Consider the following 17,716-nt stretch of genomic DNA (forward strand, 5'->3'; position numbering starts at 1 on the left):
TTTGCTCTGGTTTTCTAGAATGAATCAATAGCCAAGCCTCTTAATCCTGCAGAGACCAGCATGTTAATAATAAACAGGAAAATGCAATAACTGGTAACAAATGGCTTTGCTTTTAAGTCTGTCTTCAATACTTGAAGATAAAGTCAGGCCCTCATTCAAAACAAATGCTATACCATGTTTGATATTGCTCAGGTGGTTGTTTATTCCTCACAGCCATGGGCAGAACAGGAATCTCAGCAGAGAAAACTGGGTTTTGGGGACAGCGAGTTCTGTGGCTGTGCAGGTCACTGATGCTGGCAGGGTATCAGTGTTCAGAACCACTGGGAATTTATTGGGACAGCCTGGCTGTGCTGAGCCCCGTGGAGCTCTTCCCAGGCACTTCAGTGGGATCAGAGTCCTTGTCTTTAATACCTGTAGCTTGTACAGTGGTTAGGATAATGACTTGGGCATTTTATGTCCAGTTCTTTTCACACAGTGACATCAAGTGACTGTACAAGTGTCTTGCTGAGCTGACTTTGTAGTGCTGGGGAGGACTCGGCCCCAGTGTCCCCAGTTCTGCCCTACTTACTGCATTTTTTGTAAAGACAAGCCTTTTTTAAAGCTAAAAGCTAAGGCTAAACAGCCTGTGCAGCTACTAACTCCTCCCTTTGTAGTATTCAATCAATTGTGAAACATTTGAGTTCATTCTGCTAAGACACAGGCGTGGGCAGACTTGGTCCCACACTTACTCATCAGCCCAGCTCCCATTGTTCCAGGGGAGAGCTGAGGGAGACTGAGCTTGGCTAAACCAGTGTTTGACAGAAATCATGCAAATGAGTCTGTTATCTTGAATAAAACTGTGGAGTTTAGCTGAGTTTACAGCCAGATAGCTGCTTCCTCAGTTATTTTATCTAGACACATCAAGCCAAAAACAAGAGCTGAATTGAAAGCTTGTCCCAAACACAAACAACAATGCCATGCACTGAAAAGCTTCCTATTATCCTGTCCTCCTTGAACTGGATTGATTATCACCCAGGGAGCACCTTTCTGAATACCTGGGTAAGTCATTCCTCACTTTTCATTTGACCTGTGCACTGTCAGACATCTGCAGAAACTGGAATTAACACCAGAAGAATGCACCAAGCTGCCAGGCCTGTTTATTCTCTTCCTCATATGCTGATGGTGATTGAGGTACTTGACCTTGCAGTAGCTTGGAAAGCTGTTTTATGGGATTCTTTATGGAATGGTGTTGTTTCCTTAGCAGGCATTTATCATTTATGTGATGTATTGGTGGCTGTGATGTGGAAGTTCAGGACACACAAGCACCTTTTGAAATTGTACTCTGTGTTTGATATCTGCTAAAAATGAAGCAGTATTTGAATCATTATAAAGCTTCCCTGGAAGGCAAGATACCTTTAGGCTGTGCAGCAGAAAAAACCCACTCATTTAAATCTGTATTTCTCTGAATTTCCTTAATTTGTGCAAAAGATAATTCAACTTTCAAAGCTGACAGATACCTGTGATCATGTCAGTGCCTCCCAGGGTCTGTGTTCAAGGTGTGGCTGCTCCAATCCAGACCGCCAGTGTGGCATGGGGACACTTTGCTCTGGAGCCTGACCTGTGCCATGAGCCCATTGGGGTTGGAGTTACAGGATCAAGCTCCCAGGGAAGAATTTGGGAACTGCACCAACAAAGATATTTGGGGATGGCCACACCAGGCTGGATTCCCTGGAGCTCGCTCTGCTGGGTGGGGCAGCACCACATCAAGTGGATATTTGTGGAGTTGGAGCTTTCTTAAGATGAATCCTTCTGGAGCACCTGTTGGTGCTGGATCCAAGCCCTACAGGCCACTTATGTGGGGGAATGGGGAATTTTGGGGCCTTTGCTTCCCCTCTGGTTTCTTATTGCATTCCACAGCACCAGCACATGCTGATGTGACTTGAGGGCTGTGGCTGCTCTGACAATTCTCCAAATTATCATCAAATTTACTTTTGTAAACCAAAGTGCACCTCTGCTAGACAGAACCATGGAATCAGGGAGTGGTTTGTGTTGGAAGGGACCTTGAAAATCACCATGTTTCACCCCTTGGCATGGCAGGGACACCTCCCACTGTCCCAGGTTGCTCCCAGCCCCAGTGTCCAACCTGGCCTTGGGCACTGCCAGGGATCCAGGGGCAGCCACAGCTGCTCTGGGCACCCTGTGCCAGGGCCTGCCCACCCTGCTAGGGAACAATTCCTTCCCAATATCCCATCTATCCCTAATCTCTGTCTGTCTGAAGCCATTCCCCTTTGTCCTGTTGTTCCAGGCCCTTTAAAACAGTCCATCTTCCTTGTTGGCTCCTTCAGGTACAGTGAGGCTGCATTTCTAAATTGGTTTGGACCAAAGATCTCCTGCCTCCCCCATTTTTTATTTTTGTTTTTAAAGTTTTCCAGCATCTTTGGCAGTTCCTGCTGCCCTTGAGTCCTGGGAGCTGTGTAGGTGCATCAGTGGGATTTGTCTTCCCCCTGTCCCTCTGGAAATGGGGACATGGACTGGCCATGGAGCTGGTCACTTGACCATGGCAAATGAGCTGCCCTCATCAGTGTGTTCTGGTGTATATTTAACTTAATAATGTGAGCAGATGGTCATTACATTGATTCATGAAGGAAGGGAGGAAGCTTGGCTTGGGAACGTCAGGGCTGAGTGCTGAGCATCGGAGCTGGGCAGGGTGCAGGGGAGGGGAGGAGCAAAGCACAGTTTTGTACTCTGTGGGGTCTGTTGGTTTGGTTTTCTCTTTTACAATGTACCACCGAATAAAATCAAGTAGAGGTGACTCATCAGGCCTGCAGAAATGATCATTTCCCTGGAGAGGAGGTTTGTAGAGCACAAGCACGATGGTGCTGAAGTGTTTGCACCACTGGTGGTGCTAAAAAAGGGGGGAGATGGGGATGCAGTCGGCTGTAGAGTTATGAAACTTCTCACTCTGCTGTTGCTATTAAAGATGACAGCTCTTCTGCAGGGAAAAGGTAACACTGGAGTAATAATTCTTCAGGGTTTTTTGTTTGTTTGTTTGTTTGTTTTTTTCTGCAAAGAGCAACTTTGTTTAAATCTCTTCCCATTTAGTAGTATTTAACTAGAGATTCAAGCCAGAAGCTAATTGTATAAAATATTCAGCCACTCTCCTCCTTAGCCAAACTGGGAAGTTCACAAATCCCCAACCTGCAGCAGCTCTCAGGAATAGCTTGATTTGCTTCTTAATTCTGCAGTTTTCATGGGAGAAATGCTGTATACAGAGGAATATCCTCTTGAGCGAGCCTAATCTCATGTTTAGGTTGCTGTTTCTCTTGGTTGCTGATTAGCCTTGCTGTCTTATCAGTTTATGTCATAGTATGTGACTATAAATTGACTTTGCAGTGAGGAGGGAATGCGTTCGTCTTCACAGATGCTGCTGTTTCCATGGAGATAAAAGGACCAATGGCCTTTTCTTGGTTTGGACTGTACTACAGGAGCAGGCAGAGATGGTGCATTCGAAAATGCAACATTTGGTGCTTTGATATTTCCGTCTAAATAGCAAATGAGAAAGCATATTGTTCCTTCTTGGTGATGAAGTTGAATAATAAATACAGCTTTGGGACTTTTTCTGGAAGCAGAAAGCGAGCCCACCAGGAATGTGAGGACAGCGTGGCTGGTTTATGCTTGCTAAACCTCCTCTCTGGGAAAAACCTTTTGGCTTTGCAAAATATAACCCTGTAGAGCCTTTGGGTTTATCTGATGCAGTGTTTGATGCTGGTTACATCACCAGCTTACTTATCCGTGATGTTCCACCGTGGCTGAGCAAAAGCTGTGAATGTGATTTTTTTTTTTTTTACTTTTTTTTTCCCTGAGAAAGAGCTTTTGTACTTCAGATTGCGTGAAAGAAAATATAAATACCAAGGCCACCCCCCCTTCAAGGATGGCTTGCAGAAGGTGTTATTTGTGAGTACCTTTTCCTTCTTCATCTGTCGTCACGTCTCTGATTTCTGTGTTGAGGATTCCAGAAGTGGGAGTAGTGATCAGTTTATTGTTGGGCAGGTTTCTTTCCACGAACCATTTTTAGGGTGTTACCTTTTCTGGTAGATGAATGCTCTGTATATTAAACGTGTTTAGATTATGATGATGGTGATTGTGCAGATGGGTATTTAAAAATACAGCGTAATAAAGTGAGTAGTTTGTGTTTAGCAGGGGGAGAAAATGAGGAAACTCTTCACTTTGCATCCAAGCAGCAATGCAGGGTGCTAGGAATTCTGTCTGTGATGAGTCAAGGATCTCTCTTCCATTTTGTTGGAATGCTTTGTCATATTAAAGTGCAATCTGTCTTTTCAGTACAGAAATAAAATACAAACAGCAGGATGTGCAGTGCAGCCCTGAGCAGTGTCATACCAAGGAGGCAAAATTCCCTGTGGTTTTGTTGTTACCTTTATGATGATCAAAACATAAAGGTGAAACATTCATTGATTATTATTCCCTGGAGCAGCTTCTGGAGTGTTGAGGTCAGACACAGGAGCTGATTCTCCTGTGGGCTGAGAAGCCCCTGCTGGGAGCTGAGCCTGTGGCTTGGGGCTCAGGACTCAGCCAGTCTGGAGGATGATGCTGGTGCTGGGATGGATGGAACACACAGGTGGTTTGCTCCAAAATGGGCACAAACAGGCAGGGATGGATGGGACACACAGGGTTTGCTCCAAAATGGGCACAAACCAGGCAGGGATGGGCCCTTGGATTTGTCCTCACTCCCAGTCCAGGGGTTGGAGTTGCTGTACCTCTGTTTGCAGTTCTGAACCCTGGTGAACCATCCATTCCCTTTCGGGTTAAATTTGGGGGTTCCAGAGGATCCTGCATGAAACACAGATAATTGTCATCCTCAGCCTTTTCCAGTTATTTTAGCTGTGCCTCTGAGTGCCCTGATTTGAGTAAATCTGCTCCACGTTCAGCAGCACCATCCACACACGGGCAGAGTAAATAAAACCATTCAAAACCAGACTCCTCAAGGAGAATAACAAAAGAATATTAGTATCTGTCTTAAAGTTTTCTTTAGATTTTTGTGTTGTGCTGAAGGGGTGAATGGTAAAGTTGAAATGTTTTAAAATCAAAATAAATGTGGAGCCTTTTGTAGGAAGTTGAAATAAGTAAACTTGGAGAACAGGTTGCGGCCTTCCAGATATGCATGGATCAGCTTGAAACATCCTGCTCTGTGTTTATCCATGGGAGAATAGTTCTGGCTGTGTTGGACTCCATTTCAATTTGGGTCCTGGGATTTGGGGATTCTGTAGCTCTCAGCAGGGAATGGATTTCACAGAGTGCTCATTGTGGGGGTAAGGGATATTTAATCCCTGTATGTTGCTGTCTTTAACAGTGAGCTTGCAGTCTTATTTACAGACCCATCTTGTGCAGGAGTTTCCTGTTTTGCCGCTTACACCTTTGGTATATTGTACCCACCTCAGCACGTTGCTGCAGGAAACAAGATGTGGGTTCTGCCTCCTACCATAATTCTGTGTTTTAACTCCCATGTAAGAGAGCTGATGCTGATGGTGGGAAAGAGGAAAATGTAAGCTGGGAAGTTTTTTTAAGAACTTACTCTTAAGAACACATGTATGTAGAAAATCTTCATGTTCTTTAAAACTAATGTGTTCTCAATACTGAAAACGTATGTTGAACTGTTTTGCACCAGTTCTTCAATGCTTGAGTAAGTTTTCAGATGAAACCTTACATATAACAGCTCTGTCAGTGTTCTTGTAATATATATATGCCAAAGATCTTTGCCATTGAAAGTATCTTTTTTCAGATAAAAATATCTTCTTCATCTTTAAGTGTAGAAAGCCTGGTTGTTGCTGTTCTAAGAAAAGCTGAACAACAGTGTCACACTACTTGGATTAGTGAAAGCAGTTTTTTCAGCTGCTGCGCTGAATAGAACATATGTCACTGGAGCATTGTTTTAAGTAACAGGATTTGCCTTGCTGTAAATCTCTCATGCTGTATCTAGGTAATTTCATTCTTTGTACTTTGCTGTTTTGCCTCTTTCATCAGTTGCAAATCCAATGTGTATAACTGGCACTGCTCAGCATTGGGTTTGCTGTGGTTATTGCTCTGTGAGATTATAAATGTGCCTCTGTTCTGTAATGGGAGTTGTAGTTTCTTGAGGGTTTCTGGGGCCTGATTTAGTGACGTGGGACATACAGAAAAGATGTGGTGAATATATCCACTCTCTGATTTAATCTAAAAGATATTTTCCTTCTCTCATGTCTCCTTGCTCTTAATTTCTGTGTTTGGACTGTGTGGGGTTTTTTTCTACAGATTTTGACAGCTCCCAGTAAGCACAAGTGCATCTTATGAGTCCTGTGAATTATTCCACATCACCCTGCACCATAGATGGGGTTCTAGTTAAGACTTAAAAGGAGATTTTCTAATTACAAGCATCTACATATTAATAGTCTTAATTAAATTCACCCTAGTTCCAGCTAACCCAGGATTGGAGCAAACGGTGCAGGGATGCAGAAGGATCCCTCCTGCCTGTTTGTGTGGGCTGGTACTGCATTTTCATGAAACCAAAAAAAGTTTACAATAATTATTTCTAATTCTCTGTAATGCTAATAAGTGTTGTGTTCTAGGATGGGACAAAATAATGGCTGTTCCTTGTTTAGTATTCTGGGTCTGTGGTGGTTCCATTCTCCCAGGAGATGATAATTATTTACAGGCCTTTTGATGGAGGAGAGGTCAGTGAGAGTGTGCCTGATGATTCCATTGAAAAATCCAGCTGTGGGCACTTGAGCTGGGAGTGCACAAAGGGAAGCATTATTGCAAACAAGAACTCCCAGTCTGCATTTCTGCTGCGCCGTGTACAAACGCTGCTATTAAATAATTTTAATGACAACCAGATTTGATGATTTCTGGAACAAAATTCAGTGGTCTGTACTCTGGACTGTGTGTGCTGCTCGTTTGGAACTGCAGCTTTTATTGGGCATCTTTGTAGCTGGTGAAAACATCTTTCATTCCTGTGAAGAGGAAATGGAATTCTAGAATGCTTTTAGCCAGGTTCTGACTATTGCATGGAAGGGAAGGCAGGAATGGGAGGAGGGAGAAGCCAGCAGAGCAGCTTTGCAGCATATGGCTCTGCTGGGTGTGATGTGTGGGTGAGTTTTTTGACTCTCAAACCCCTGCAGAGTAATTACACTGGTGTCTACCTGCCAGAAGCTGCCCTGTTGCCTCCCTAGGATTTGGTGTCCAAGAAGCTGTGCCCAAAGAGCCATCTTGGGCTCTCTGAGAGGAAAGCAAAGATTTGCTCAAAGAGCAATCCCTGGGCATGTTCTCATCGTGCCCAGGCAATGAAGGGAGGAGTTGTGGTTCTCCTGCAGTGTGTGCTGGTCTCTGCTGTGAACTGGAAGGTTTTTATGGATGCAACCATAAAAGCAATGGCAGCATTTAATGTCGTGGGGTTGTCATCCAAAAGAGTGTGTGCCAGGAAATTAATTAATAATAACAATACTGGGACAAAACTCTAATATTGTCTGTGTGCCCCCACAGCCTCTCCATGAAGTGCTTGGCTGCAGAGCGCTGGACATACAGTGGGGTGAAATGAATAGGAAAAAAGAGAAGATTTTACAGTGCTGCTTCAAAAACCAGAATCATACTGCCCTGTGTATTTTGGGTAAAGAACAGTAGGAGTTTGTCCTTGAGAATGGAAATGTGTCATGTGCTTAATCACCTTGAAGTGGCCACAGCCACAGACAGCTGCAGTCAAACCTGGGCTGGGACAATGGGAGCTGCCATGAAAAGCTTCCTGCTGCTTTCTCTGCTTTCCAAAAAGCTGTCCTGTGGCCTGGGTCAGGGTTTTCATTCTGGTAGTCCTTCTGGCAGGTTAATAAACTTGTTAATTAGCAAGAATTTAGCTGGAGTTTATGTGAGTTCATATTATTATGACTTTTACTGTTCATCACCTCTTTGGGTATCCTTTGGTTATATTTCAAATGTTGTTCCTTATGAAAGTAATGGTTGGATTTATTAAACAAGAACAGGACAGACTTTATTGGTTTCTAACTACAGTATTTTCTAATCTCAGCTGTTGCCATAACTCTGGATCAACATGAGAAAGAAAATTTCAAGTTGTAAAATAATGTTACTCTTCAACAGGATAAAACACTGGGAAATGCACATATTCCTTTTGATAGATCCAATCAAACAAACCATTCTTGGCTACCTCAGCTGACATGGAGGGAATGGGCTGAAGGAGGGGATGGATTTGTCTGCCCCTCCTGCTGTTCCCAAGCTGGTTTTAGAAGGATGGGTGCACACAGGTATCCAGGACAGCAGCCTCTGTGGGGTTATTTTTTCCACATACTCATTCCAACGTGCACTTTATGGAAACATGCCAGAAGAAATGGAAGAATCCTGGCAGATGGAGGGGAACAGATTGTTGTTCCAGACCGGAGGAGGAATGGTGAATGGAGTCGTGGCTCTGGGAGAGGGCAGCAGCAAAGGGCAGGGAAGGGACTGAGCAGCTCCTCTCATCAGCCCCATCATTAACTCCAGAAAGGCTCCTCCCAGCTGTGCTCCTGCTCCCATTCCCCTCAGTCTCAGGGTTTCTGTTTGGAAGCTCTCATAGGAAGAAGCTCTCACACAGTGATGGTTTAATAATTCTGCTGAAAATTCAACAGCAGCAGAATGACCAGGGGTGGGGGGATGTCCTGTGCCACCACGGTGTCCTGGGCAGGGAGAGGGGACAAGCTGCCTCCAGGCTCCCAATCCTGCCAGCAGCATCTGCTGGCTCCAAGCACATTGTGAGAGCACAGGATAACCTGTTAGAGCAAAAGCAATTCCAGGTTAATGGCCTCGTGTTCTGCTCTCCCAGGTTGTTTAAAAACCAATACTGAGAAAATTGTCTGCTGAGTTTGGGAGGCTTGTTAGGGATTGCAAGAGAAAATGAAAAAAACTAAAAATACTTGCGGCTTTATGTGAAGACCGGTAGTCGATTTCTTTTTATTTGTACATCTGAGCAAGGCTCTAAAACTGGAAGATTAAAAAGAATTGTCATTTCTGTTTGCTGATGGACAGGAGAGTGCTGTTAAAATGAGTGGATTCTAATGGCAAACGTAATGGGATTTACAGAGGGTGAGAGGCACAGCCACAGCTGCCTGGGGGCTGTGTGCTCCGATAGGAGCTGGGTTTCTCCTGTCCTGTGGGGCAATGAGACGTCAAGGGTTTGGGTCAGATTTGGCTCTGGTTTTACTGGCAGACTCATCTGCTCTGCCAAGAAGCAGGGTCTGTAGCAGGGATTCACAAGGGGAGAGCTGGAAGGAACTTGGCCTGGAAGTGGGAAGTGGCCAAACTTCCATGTGGGCTAGGATGTTGCAGCAATGGGCCAGAAACTGAAATTACCAGCAGCAGCATTTGTCAGCTGTCATTTGTCTTGTGCTGGTGCTGAAGTACCTGTGCTCTCTTTGTAATCCTAAATCATCCTTTGAAGAACAGCAGCTACAGATGTGGAAACTAATCTTCACAGGGCTGGGTATCTGTGAGACTGTGAACAGGAGAAGTGATTAATTCTCGTCCAAATGATTGAAATGGATTTCTTCTGATGTCTTTAGGTGTTAAAAATTAGTAAATGAATTCTAGCTTGAATGCAAACTTGTTTTGAAGGCTGATTGCAACATATAGCTATGAAGTTTAAAAAATAATTAAAACTCCAGCCAAACCAAACAAAAAAAAGTGATTGGAACTGTAAATATTCTCTGGTATATTGCAGAGGGGTAGATGATTGCAAGTGCTGTTTTGGCAGGTGATTGAAGGCACAAAATGCCACATGTGAATCTTAAATTGCGTTGGCAGATTTATCCCATTGCTTTGGGTAGAATTAGCATTAGTCAGGGGCTGTAAAGCCTGAGCCTCATCATTGTCAGGCTGCCATGAGTCAGTGAGATCTGGAGGAACCCAAACAGAGTTAAGCTATTCTGAATTGCAAAGTTCAGAGCAGAGCACAGACCTCGTGTTCCTCTGCCTGTGGTGGGACAAGGATCCTGGCTGAGGATCCAGCCTGCTGTGCTGGACAGCAGTGACCTGGTGGCCCCTCGGAGCCAGCCTGCAGCCCTGTCCCCGTGTCACCTCCTGCAGCCTGTGGCAGTCCTCCTCCCCACCTTGGGCAGGTCCCAGCTGCTCTCACAGGACAGAACTGCTGCATTCCTGCTGCTCCTTGGAACTCGGGGCAGGCCAGCTCCTGACCCAGGGCTCCACCACAGGTGTGTACAAACCACAAGAGTGTTGGGAGAGCTTCTCTTGGTGATAATTCACTCGTGGGGAATTTTGGAAGGAATTTGAGATGGGATCTGTGAGTTGTTTTTGATGATGTGGTTTCTTTTCTTATCTTCTACATAGGCAGGAAGGGTGAGTTTGGTTCACATCGTTACAGCAAGGTTCAGAAGGTCACAAGACCCTTAGTTACAAGACCTTTTAAGGAATTATTGACTAATGAAACACTACTAACAAAGATATTTATGTTTTTAACCCAGTCCTTAAATATTTCATCTTATAGACCCATACTAGAATATAAACTTTCTTAACAAATCATGTTATAACACACAACCCTACAGCACTGCATTTTAAGCTCCTTATTTACCTCTGTAAGTACTTTATTTTTTCTATATCTTAAACTCTAAAACCCTAAACTTTCCTTTACTTGGTGTATCTCTACTTCAAACTCTAAATCCACATTGTCACTTCTAACACCTAAGTTTAGAAGCCTTTTCCAAGGTCTCAAATGAAATCCTGTGTTTAATTCTAAACTTTAGTTGACAACCCCAAAATTCTACGAGTTCCTTGCATTTCAGATTCCACCACCTTCTTTACTGTTCAGTTTCTTTTGGAGCCCAGGAATGTTGGAGCAGGACAGATTCAGGGAGCCTTGAGGGCAGAATGGTTTTGGAACAGCCAGGAGCAAGCTCTGTTCAAAAAAGCTTTGTTGAGCAGAGCTGAATCCAGAGAGATTCTTTCATGTTCTTTCATATTTCTTTGGTTAATTCTCTGAAGACATCTGAGTGGAAAAACAGTAGTGGGAATGGAATCTGGAACACTGTCCTACTGATTTCCTCCATTTCCTTCTTTTGCTTCTACTGGAAAAAGCAGATTTGCCAAGGCAGGAGCAGGTTCCTCCATGAGAGCAGTTCCCCTGCCCAGTGGGAGACTCGTGCCCTGCACTCACAGCCTGCTGCCCAGGACTGAGTGGAGCAGCTCAAGGGGAACGCTGTGTGCTTTTCCTGACAGAAAATCCAGCTTTGGCATGTCCTGCCTGCTTTGATATAGCCCATCAATGCTTTCAGTGTTGTTCTCCATCCTTGGTTTGAATTTTTTGTCTTCCCAGGGGGTTTGAAGGTGCTCCCATGGATACCTGGCCCTGTGAGGTGTTAGAGGGTGCATCCCACACTGGGGAGGTGCCTTGTGTCTGGATTGAGCTGCAGCTCCAAAAGCTCAAGTACTTCACAGGAGTTACCACCTTTGAACAGAAAATCCAGCTGATCCTGGCCATGCAGTTGCTGACACAGTGTTGGCAGCAGGAATCAGAACAGGCTGACCTTGTCTTTTTTTCCCAAGGATTAGTAACTTACTCCTTCCTGAACAAAGCCTGACTTCTTTTTGCTTAACCACTCTCTTTGATCTCATAAGAAAGTGACCTCACAGGATTCACTTTAAGCCTCAGAGATGCAGAAGAATCAAAATCAATCTTCTGAGACTTCTGTCAGAACACCAAGAGAAAGATGGGGGATTAAAAAGTGCATTTGTGTACACAAACACACACCCACCCCCTCTGTTAACTGTCAGGTTGGATGCTCACAAGTTAAATGAGGATTTTCAATTTAACGGCTCCCTCTTCCACTCAAAGAGCTACAAGGTATTGATTATTTTTTTATGATTTCCTAGAAGAATGCTGTGTCCTGAGAAATTTGATTAGGTGGATTTATCATGGAGGACTTGCTGTGCTGAGCCTTGTTTAATGTTTCCTGGCACAAACACCAGGAATGCAGGGACGTGTGCTGCGTGGTGCTTAAAGATTTTCCAAGCTTTCCTTCAGAGGTGGAAACCCCCTTGTCTGGTTTTGTTTCAGTGAAACAATACCTATGTAATGATCTGGGGTGCAGAATATCTCTGTGATGTAAAGGATGTTTTTGTTTTCTTTCTGCGCTTTGAACAATGAACAAGTTTGAACAATTCAACCGCTCTTGCACAGGTCTGAATATTGCTTAAAACATGGGTGAAACTTGGGCTCTTTCACATTTTCAAGTGGTTTATTTTGCAATATGTTTGTTGTTGCTGGGCTTGAAGAAAGCTTTGTATCCATATCCATTGCATTGTCCCTCCTCATTCAGAGCACTGTGCATTAATTCCATGAACAGAGAACAGCCTGACTGGTGCAGAGTAAGATGCAAGGCTAAAGCTTCATTTCCACAGGGATTTTACCCTCAGTGTTTCAGCTTTTGCCTTCCTTCTGTGTGGCAAGGCAAACCCCAAGCCTTAAATTGGCATTTGATCTTAATCCTGCAACAACCCTTTGATCGACTCTTCATTGCAACAGCTCCTCACCGTCATTTTGGTGTGTGCATTTAAAACCTGGGACTGTTCCCCTGTGTCCCCCGGGATCCAGAACTGACAGCTGTGCCTCAAATTTCAGTCACCGTTCTCGTGAGTTTCCAATATTCCTGTCAGCACCTGCCTTCCCCTCAAGAGCCCCTTTCTCAACAGCTGGTGGTTTGACTTTGTGTTTTTCCTTGTGTCGTAGGTCTTTAAATACTCTGCACCAGTTTTGCTGTCCAGCTCCATTGTACCATTCCCAGCTAGCTGTCCCTGCCACACACTCAGAGTACAGGTAAGAGCAGACACGCTCCACCCACTGCTGCTGTTTGGAGGGAGATCTGGTGCTGCCATTTGACACGAGACAAGCAACAGCTGCTTAAGTTTTAAAAAGGAAAAAAAAAAAAAAAGACTATTGGAGTAAATATCCAATATTTTTGATGTCTTGTAGGGTAGCTGTGGATAGAACCATCACTGCAGTGAGTCCTTCTCTCAGGCACTCTGGAATTACTCTGTAAAATGAGTGTCATGTGCTTTAAGAGGCACATTCCCCTGGGCTTGCAAAGGTAGGGAGAAGGGAGGTGCAGGCTGAGCTCTCACGTGACAAATATGCTGAAATATTTATATAATTCATGGAGGATATTGACGTTGTCCTGAGCAACACGTTTCTTTTCACTCCTGCCTATTCCATGCCAGTAGCTGAGGAATTCATCCCTGTGTTTAACCCTCTGAAGGTTAAAGGCATGGACCTGCCCAGGGCTCAGCACTGCCTTGGATTTGAATGAAATAAAGAGGTTTTAAACACATCCAGGCCCTGAATACATCAAAAATACACATTTTCCAGCTCACAATGCTTCTTTTACTATCTATGTGTTCTCTTCGATCCAATGCAGAGAGCAGCAATTACATCCCACAGTACTATTTATTGTCAATGCCAGTGTTTATTGTAACATCTTAGGGAAGCATCAGAGGGCAGCTAATCTCAGTCATTGGAAATGTGAAAACTGTTAAAAAACTGTGCATGCCATGGAAAATATTGTCTTGAATTTTTACTTCTGCTGTTAGCAATCGACTTAGTCATAATTGCCAGCTCATGAATAATATTAATATCAAAATATTGGAAGCCTGGTGCTGAAAAATCAAAACCACTTTGTACGGGTAATAAGGAAAGACAAAAGCAAACAATGAATCCTAAATCTGTAAATGCATAAACATATTTCTGGTTTGAATATTTCATCCCCTAGTTACCTCTCTCCATGCATGCTTGGATTCACCCTGTTGGTTTGTGTTGCAGCATCTGTTTGTGTGTTTGGTTTTTTTCTCCCATCAGAGCACTTCGTTTATTTGGTGGCAGTGAGTCCATAGTTGAGTTGTAAGACAGCTCAAATTCCTTTGGTGAGGAGCAGGGCCTGAAAAGTCTTAGATTCCCTGCTTGCTTTTTAGTGAGGCTTTTAGTTTTCCTATGTCCTTAGCTGATAGTGCTTTAATTTTCAGGATCGTCCTGTTGGGATGTTGATGGGATAACCAGATGTTCCTTGATGTCTCAGTGTCTCACTCCACGTAGGGTGTTATTTTTATCAGTGATATTTCTTCTGGAATTAAAGCTTAGAGCAGCGTAACTTCGTGCTTGAAAATCTGAATTTCTTCAGGGTTTTTTGTGCAGTGAAGACGGGAGTTCCCTGCTCTGGGGGTGCAAAGCCTGTGCAGTTTCAGAGTGCTGTGGGACCTTGAGCTGATGGCTCAGGACTGGGGGGTGGGAAGGAGCTCATCCCTGGCCTTGTTTGCTCTCAAGGAAATTTGGGCTCAGGGGAGACCTTGTGGCTCTGCACAGCTCCCTGCCAGGAGGGGACATCCAGGGGAAATGGGGCTGTGCACCAGGGAAAAGGGACAGGAGGAAAGGGAATGGCCCCAGGCTGGGCCAGGGCAGGGTCAGGTTGGACATCAGGGAAAATTCTTCACTCAGAGTTGTCAAACCCTGGCACAGGGTGCCCAGAGAAGCTGTGGGTGCCCCTGGATCCCTGGAAGTGTCCAAGGCCAGGCTGGACAGGGCTTGGAGGGACAGTGGAAGGTGTCCCTGCCTGTGGCTTTGAGGTCCTTCCAGCCCAGACCAGTCTGGGGTTCTGTGAACAGGGAGAATATGGAAAAGCTGCAGCCTGCCTCTCCCAGGGACAAGAGGCAACCAAAACAAACTGCAGTAAGGAAAATTCCAATTAGATACAAGGTAGGGAGAAAGGGAATTTCACCATGAGCTTGGTCAAACGTTGGAACAGAGGCCAGCAGAGGACGTGGGGTCTCTGTCTTCAGGCATGCTCAGGTCAGTGGGACACCACTGGCTGTACCTGCTCTGAGCAGGGACTGCCCTGTCCACACCTCCACAAATTATCCTTCATCCCACAGCACGCTGTTCTTGGGAAGGATAAAAAGAGTTGCAAACCAGAATATTTTAGTCTGTAGAATTTAATTTCAAATGACACAGCAATGTTTATGCTGTCCCTGCTCACAGATGTGCTGCTGTGCTGGAGCCAGGCTGTTACCATCATCCTCATGGCAGGAATTGGTTTGGTTTGCCCATAATTTCAATTTGTGAAGCTGTTATATCCAAACTGCCATCCCCACAACTGTGATCTCTGAGTCAAGTGCAAATGATGCACCTGGTTTTGTGCAGGACCTTTACATGGGAATCCCATTGCTGTGAATGAAAATGAGCTGCTAGAGCTCTAACAGGATTGGGCTTTGCATTTCTACATACACATGACGGTATTAAATTTAGCTTTTAATCTTCCCATTTATCAATTTATAAATAGAAATCATTAGAAACAAAACTAACAGACGTGGATGCTTTGGTCTGGCTGCAGTTTTGAGGCTTTATTTAGAAAATACACAGAGGGATTAATTTTGTAGCCCAGAATTAAAAATTAAATTTGCTCTGAAAGAAGCAATTAATGAATGCACTACAGTGAAATCTGGAGCATCTCTGATTTGCTGTTAGCTAATTGCTGGATGTTTTATTCACTCCAGCAGTTTTATTTCTAGTCGAGACGATCTTTGGCATCTGTTTTGAATCGTTAATAGGGAAATAATGCATTTTTAATAACTGCAGCTATTGCAGTAATCCCCCACTCATTTTACAATGCTCAAAAGAGACAGAAATATTTCAAGATATCTTGCATTCTCCTATTACAAGGGAAGTCTTGGGAAGCCTGAGCTTGTCGTGTCCTTCCAGCTAGATGCTTGTTTGGGTTCCAGTTAGCCCATATGCCTCCTCTGCTTGCTCTTTTTGGGTTATTTCTGTTTGGGAATTAAAAAATAGACCAGCAGTGTCTGTAGCTTGGCTTCTCTAACTCCCTTCCCCTTCCTGCCTCCTGAGTAGAGCCTTGAAAACAACAGCCTCTGGTTGGAAGCTGCAGGTTCCAGGAGCTGCTCTGGGTTTGTCAGAGATCATTGGAATGCAGATTTTATATCTGGTGTGAAGAGCAAAGTAAAGGAAATGTGAAACACCGCAGAAAGGCTTCCAAAATAGAAATCCAGGTAGTCCTGTACTTCAGCTGCTGAGCCTCTGGCCTGATCCAGCTGCATCATCGTCTCAGAAGCCTCGCAGCTGGAGCTGAGCAAAACCCAGAGCTAAAATGGCATCTGCAGAAAGGGAATTTAATCAGCTCTGTGTCCTGTCTGAGGAAGCTGGTTCCCAGCATTATCTAAACACACTTTCTCTGGCTTTAAACTGACAGAGAGCAGGTTTAGAACAGATATGGGCAGGAAATTCCTCCCTGTGAGGGGAGGCAGGCCCTGGCACAGGGTGCCCAGAGCAGCTGTGGCTGCCCCTGGATCCCTGGCAGTGCCCCAGGCCAGGCTGGACACTGGAGCTGGGAGCAGCCTGGGACAGTAGAAGGTGTCCCTGCCATGGCAGGGGTGGCACTGGATGGGCTTTGAGGCTCCTTCTCACCCAAATCAGTCTGGGATTCTGTGACACATCTTTGGACAAACTTCAGTCAGACCCTCAGCCCATCTGTGCAGGAACCTCTCACAGAGCAAAATTCCATGTACAGAAGTGCCCGTGCTGGGGATATCCAGCCCTGTTCCTGTCTGCCTTCCCTGTGTGGGTATGGAACAGGCTGATGTATACAAACTGCAACTGTGGACAGATTTGCTTACCACTAATGTCTGAGCATCTTTCCATCTGATGTGGTTTTTCATTACTGTGACTTCCTTGTTCTGATTTGTATGAAATGTTGGTTGTCTCTCATTCCTGTCTCCATCCACTCTACCTTCCATCCTTCTAATCTCAAATTAGATGCCCTTATCATGTCCAAAGACCATTTTTTAAATCGTGAAGCTAGAGATTTTTCTTTTCTTTTCTTTTTTTTTTCCCCAGTGAGACCTGTGAAAACAAAATGATAATGCAAAGGATGTTATAGTACCAAAGAAATCCCATCATTTTCTTGCAGTCTCTGCCTGCTTAATGTTTAATCAGCACCTCTGGGAGGTAAAACCATCATTCTGAAAATACTGTACTTGTGTGAAATTTTAATGTGGAATCTTTGTTTCACCAGGTAATGTTGGCTTACATGCAACAAACCACTATGTGGACGATGATAGAAGGATTGATTGTGCTATTTCTTTCTGCCTGAGCCCCTGGGAGGCTTTGGAGGTGTTTTGGCTCCGTAACTGGTTAACACAGAGGCTCCCCTGCAATGATGCTGAGCTTTCAGATGCTTCCATCATGTGCTGGAGTGGTTTGGTTTTCCTTAACTCTTGTCAAGAGCACAGTGGGAATTTTTGCACGCTAGCACAGCCAGGGAAAACTGGGAAATAACTTATACCCCTAAAATGAAAAATATCTCTTTATAGATAAATGCACTTTGCAACTCTTAGTTTATTTTTTCCCACTGCCGGGCACTGTTTCTTCCATGAGACACAAAGCAAATACTTCTTGTGTCCTCCCTACAAGCTCCTCTAGAGACATCCCACACCATGCAGCAGAGTCCCTGGCCCTGTGGTAGCTGCCAGTCAGTGCTTAGTCCCAGCTAAGGACATATCTGAAGGAGCTGCACTTCAGAATTCTTATTAGTACTGATATGGCATTTCATATATAATATTCATTGCCATTTTCTACCAAAAAAATGTTGAATAAAGACCTGATTTCTAGCTGAAATTGCCTAGCTGTATACCTCAG

General features: G+C 44.4%; 1 protein-coding gene across 1 annotated transcript in view; it reads left to right on the top strand.

Moving 5' to 3' along the window:
* LOC121349051 (IQ motif and SEC7 domain-containing protein 3-like) overlaps nucleotides 1–17,038 on the top strand; it is a 124,280-nt gene extending 107,242 nt beyond the window's left edge. Inside the window, exons 3-4 of the mRNA XM_041459114.1 lie at nucleotides 12,752–12,838; nucleotides 16,916–17,038. Of these exons, the coding sequence (XP_041315048.1) occupies nucleotides 12,752–12,838; nucleotides 16,916–16,958 (130 nt within the window). The 3' untranslated portion in view covers nucleotides 16,959–17,038. The remainder of the gene's footprint in view (nucleotides 1–12,751; nucleotides 12,839–16,915) is intronic.
* Nucleotides 17,039–17,716: the final 678 nt, after the last annotated feature.

Source organism: Pyrgilauda ruficollis, unplaced genomic scaffold (assembly GCF_017590135.1).
Source record: "Pyrgilauda ruficollis isolate IOZ18807 unplaced genomic scaffold, ASM1759013v1 scaffold131, whole genome shotgun sequence".
Lineage (NCBI taxonomy): Eukaryota > Metazoa > Chordata > Aves > Passeriformes > Passeridae > Pyrgilauda > Pyrgilauda ruficollis.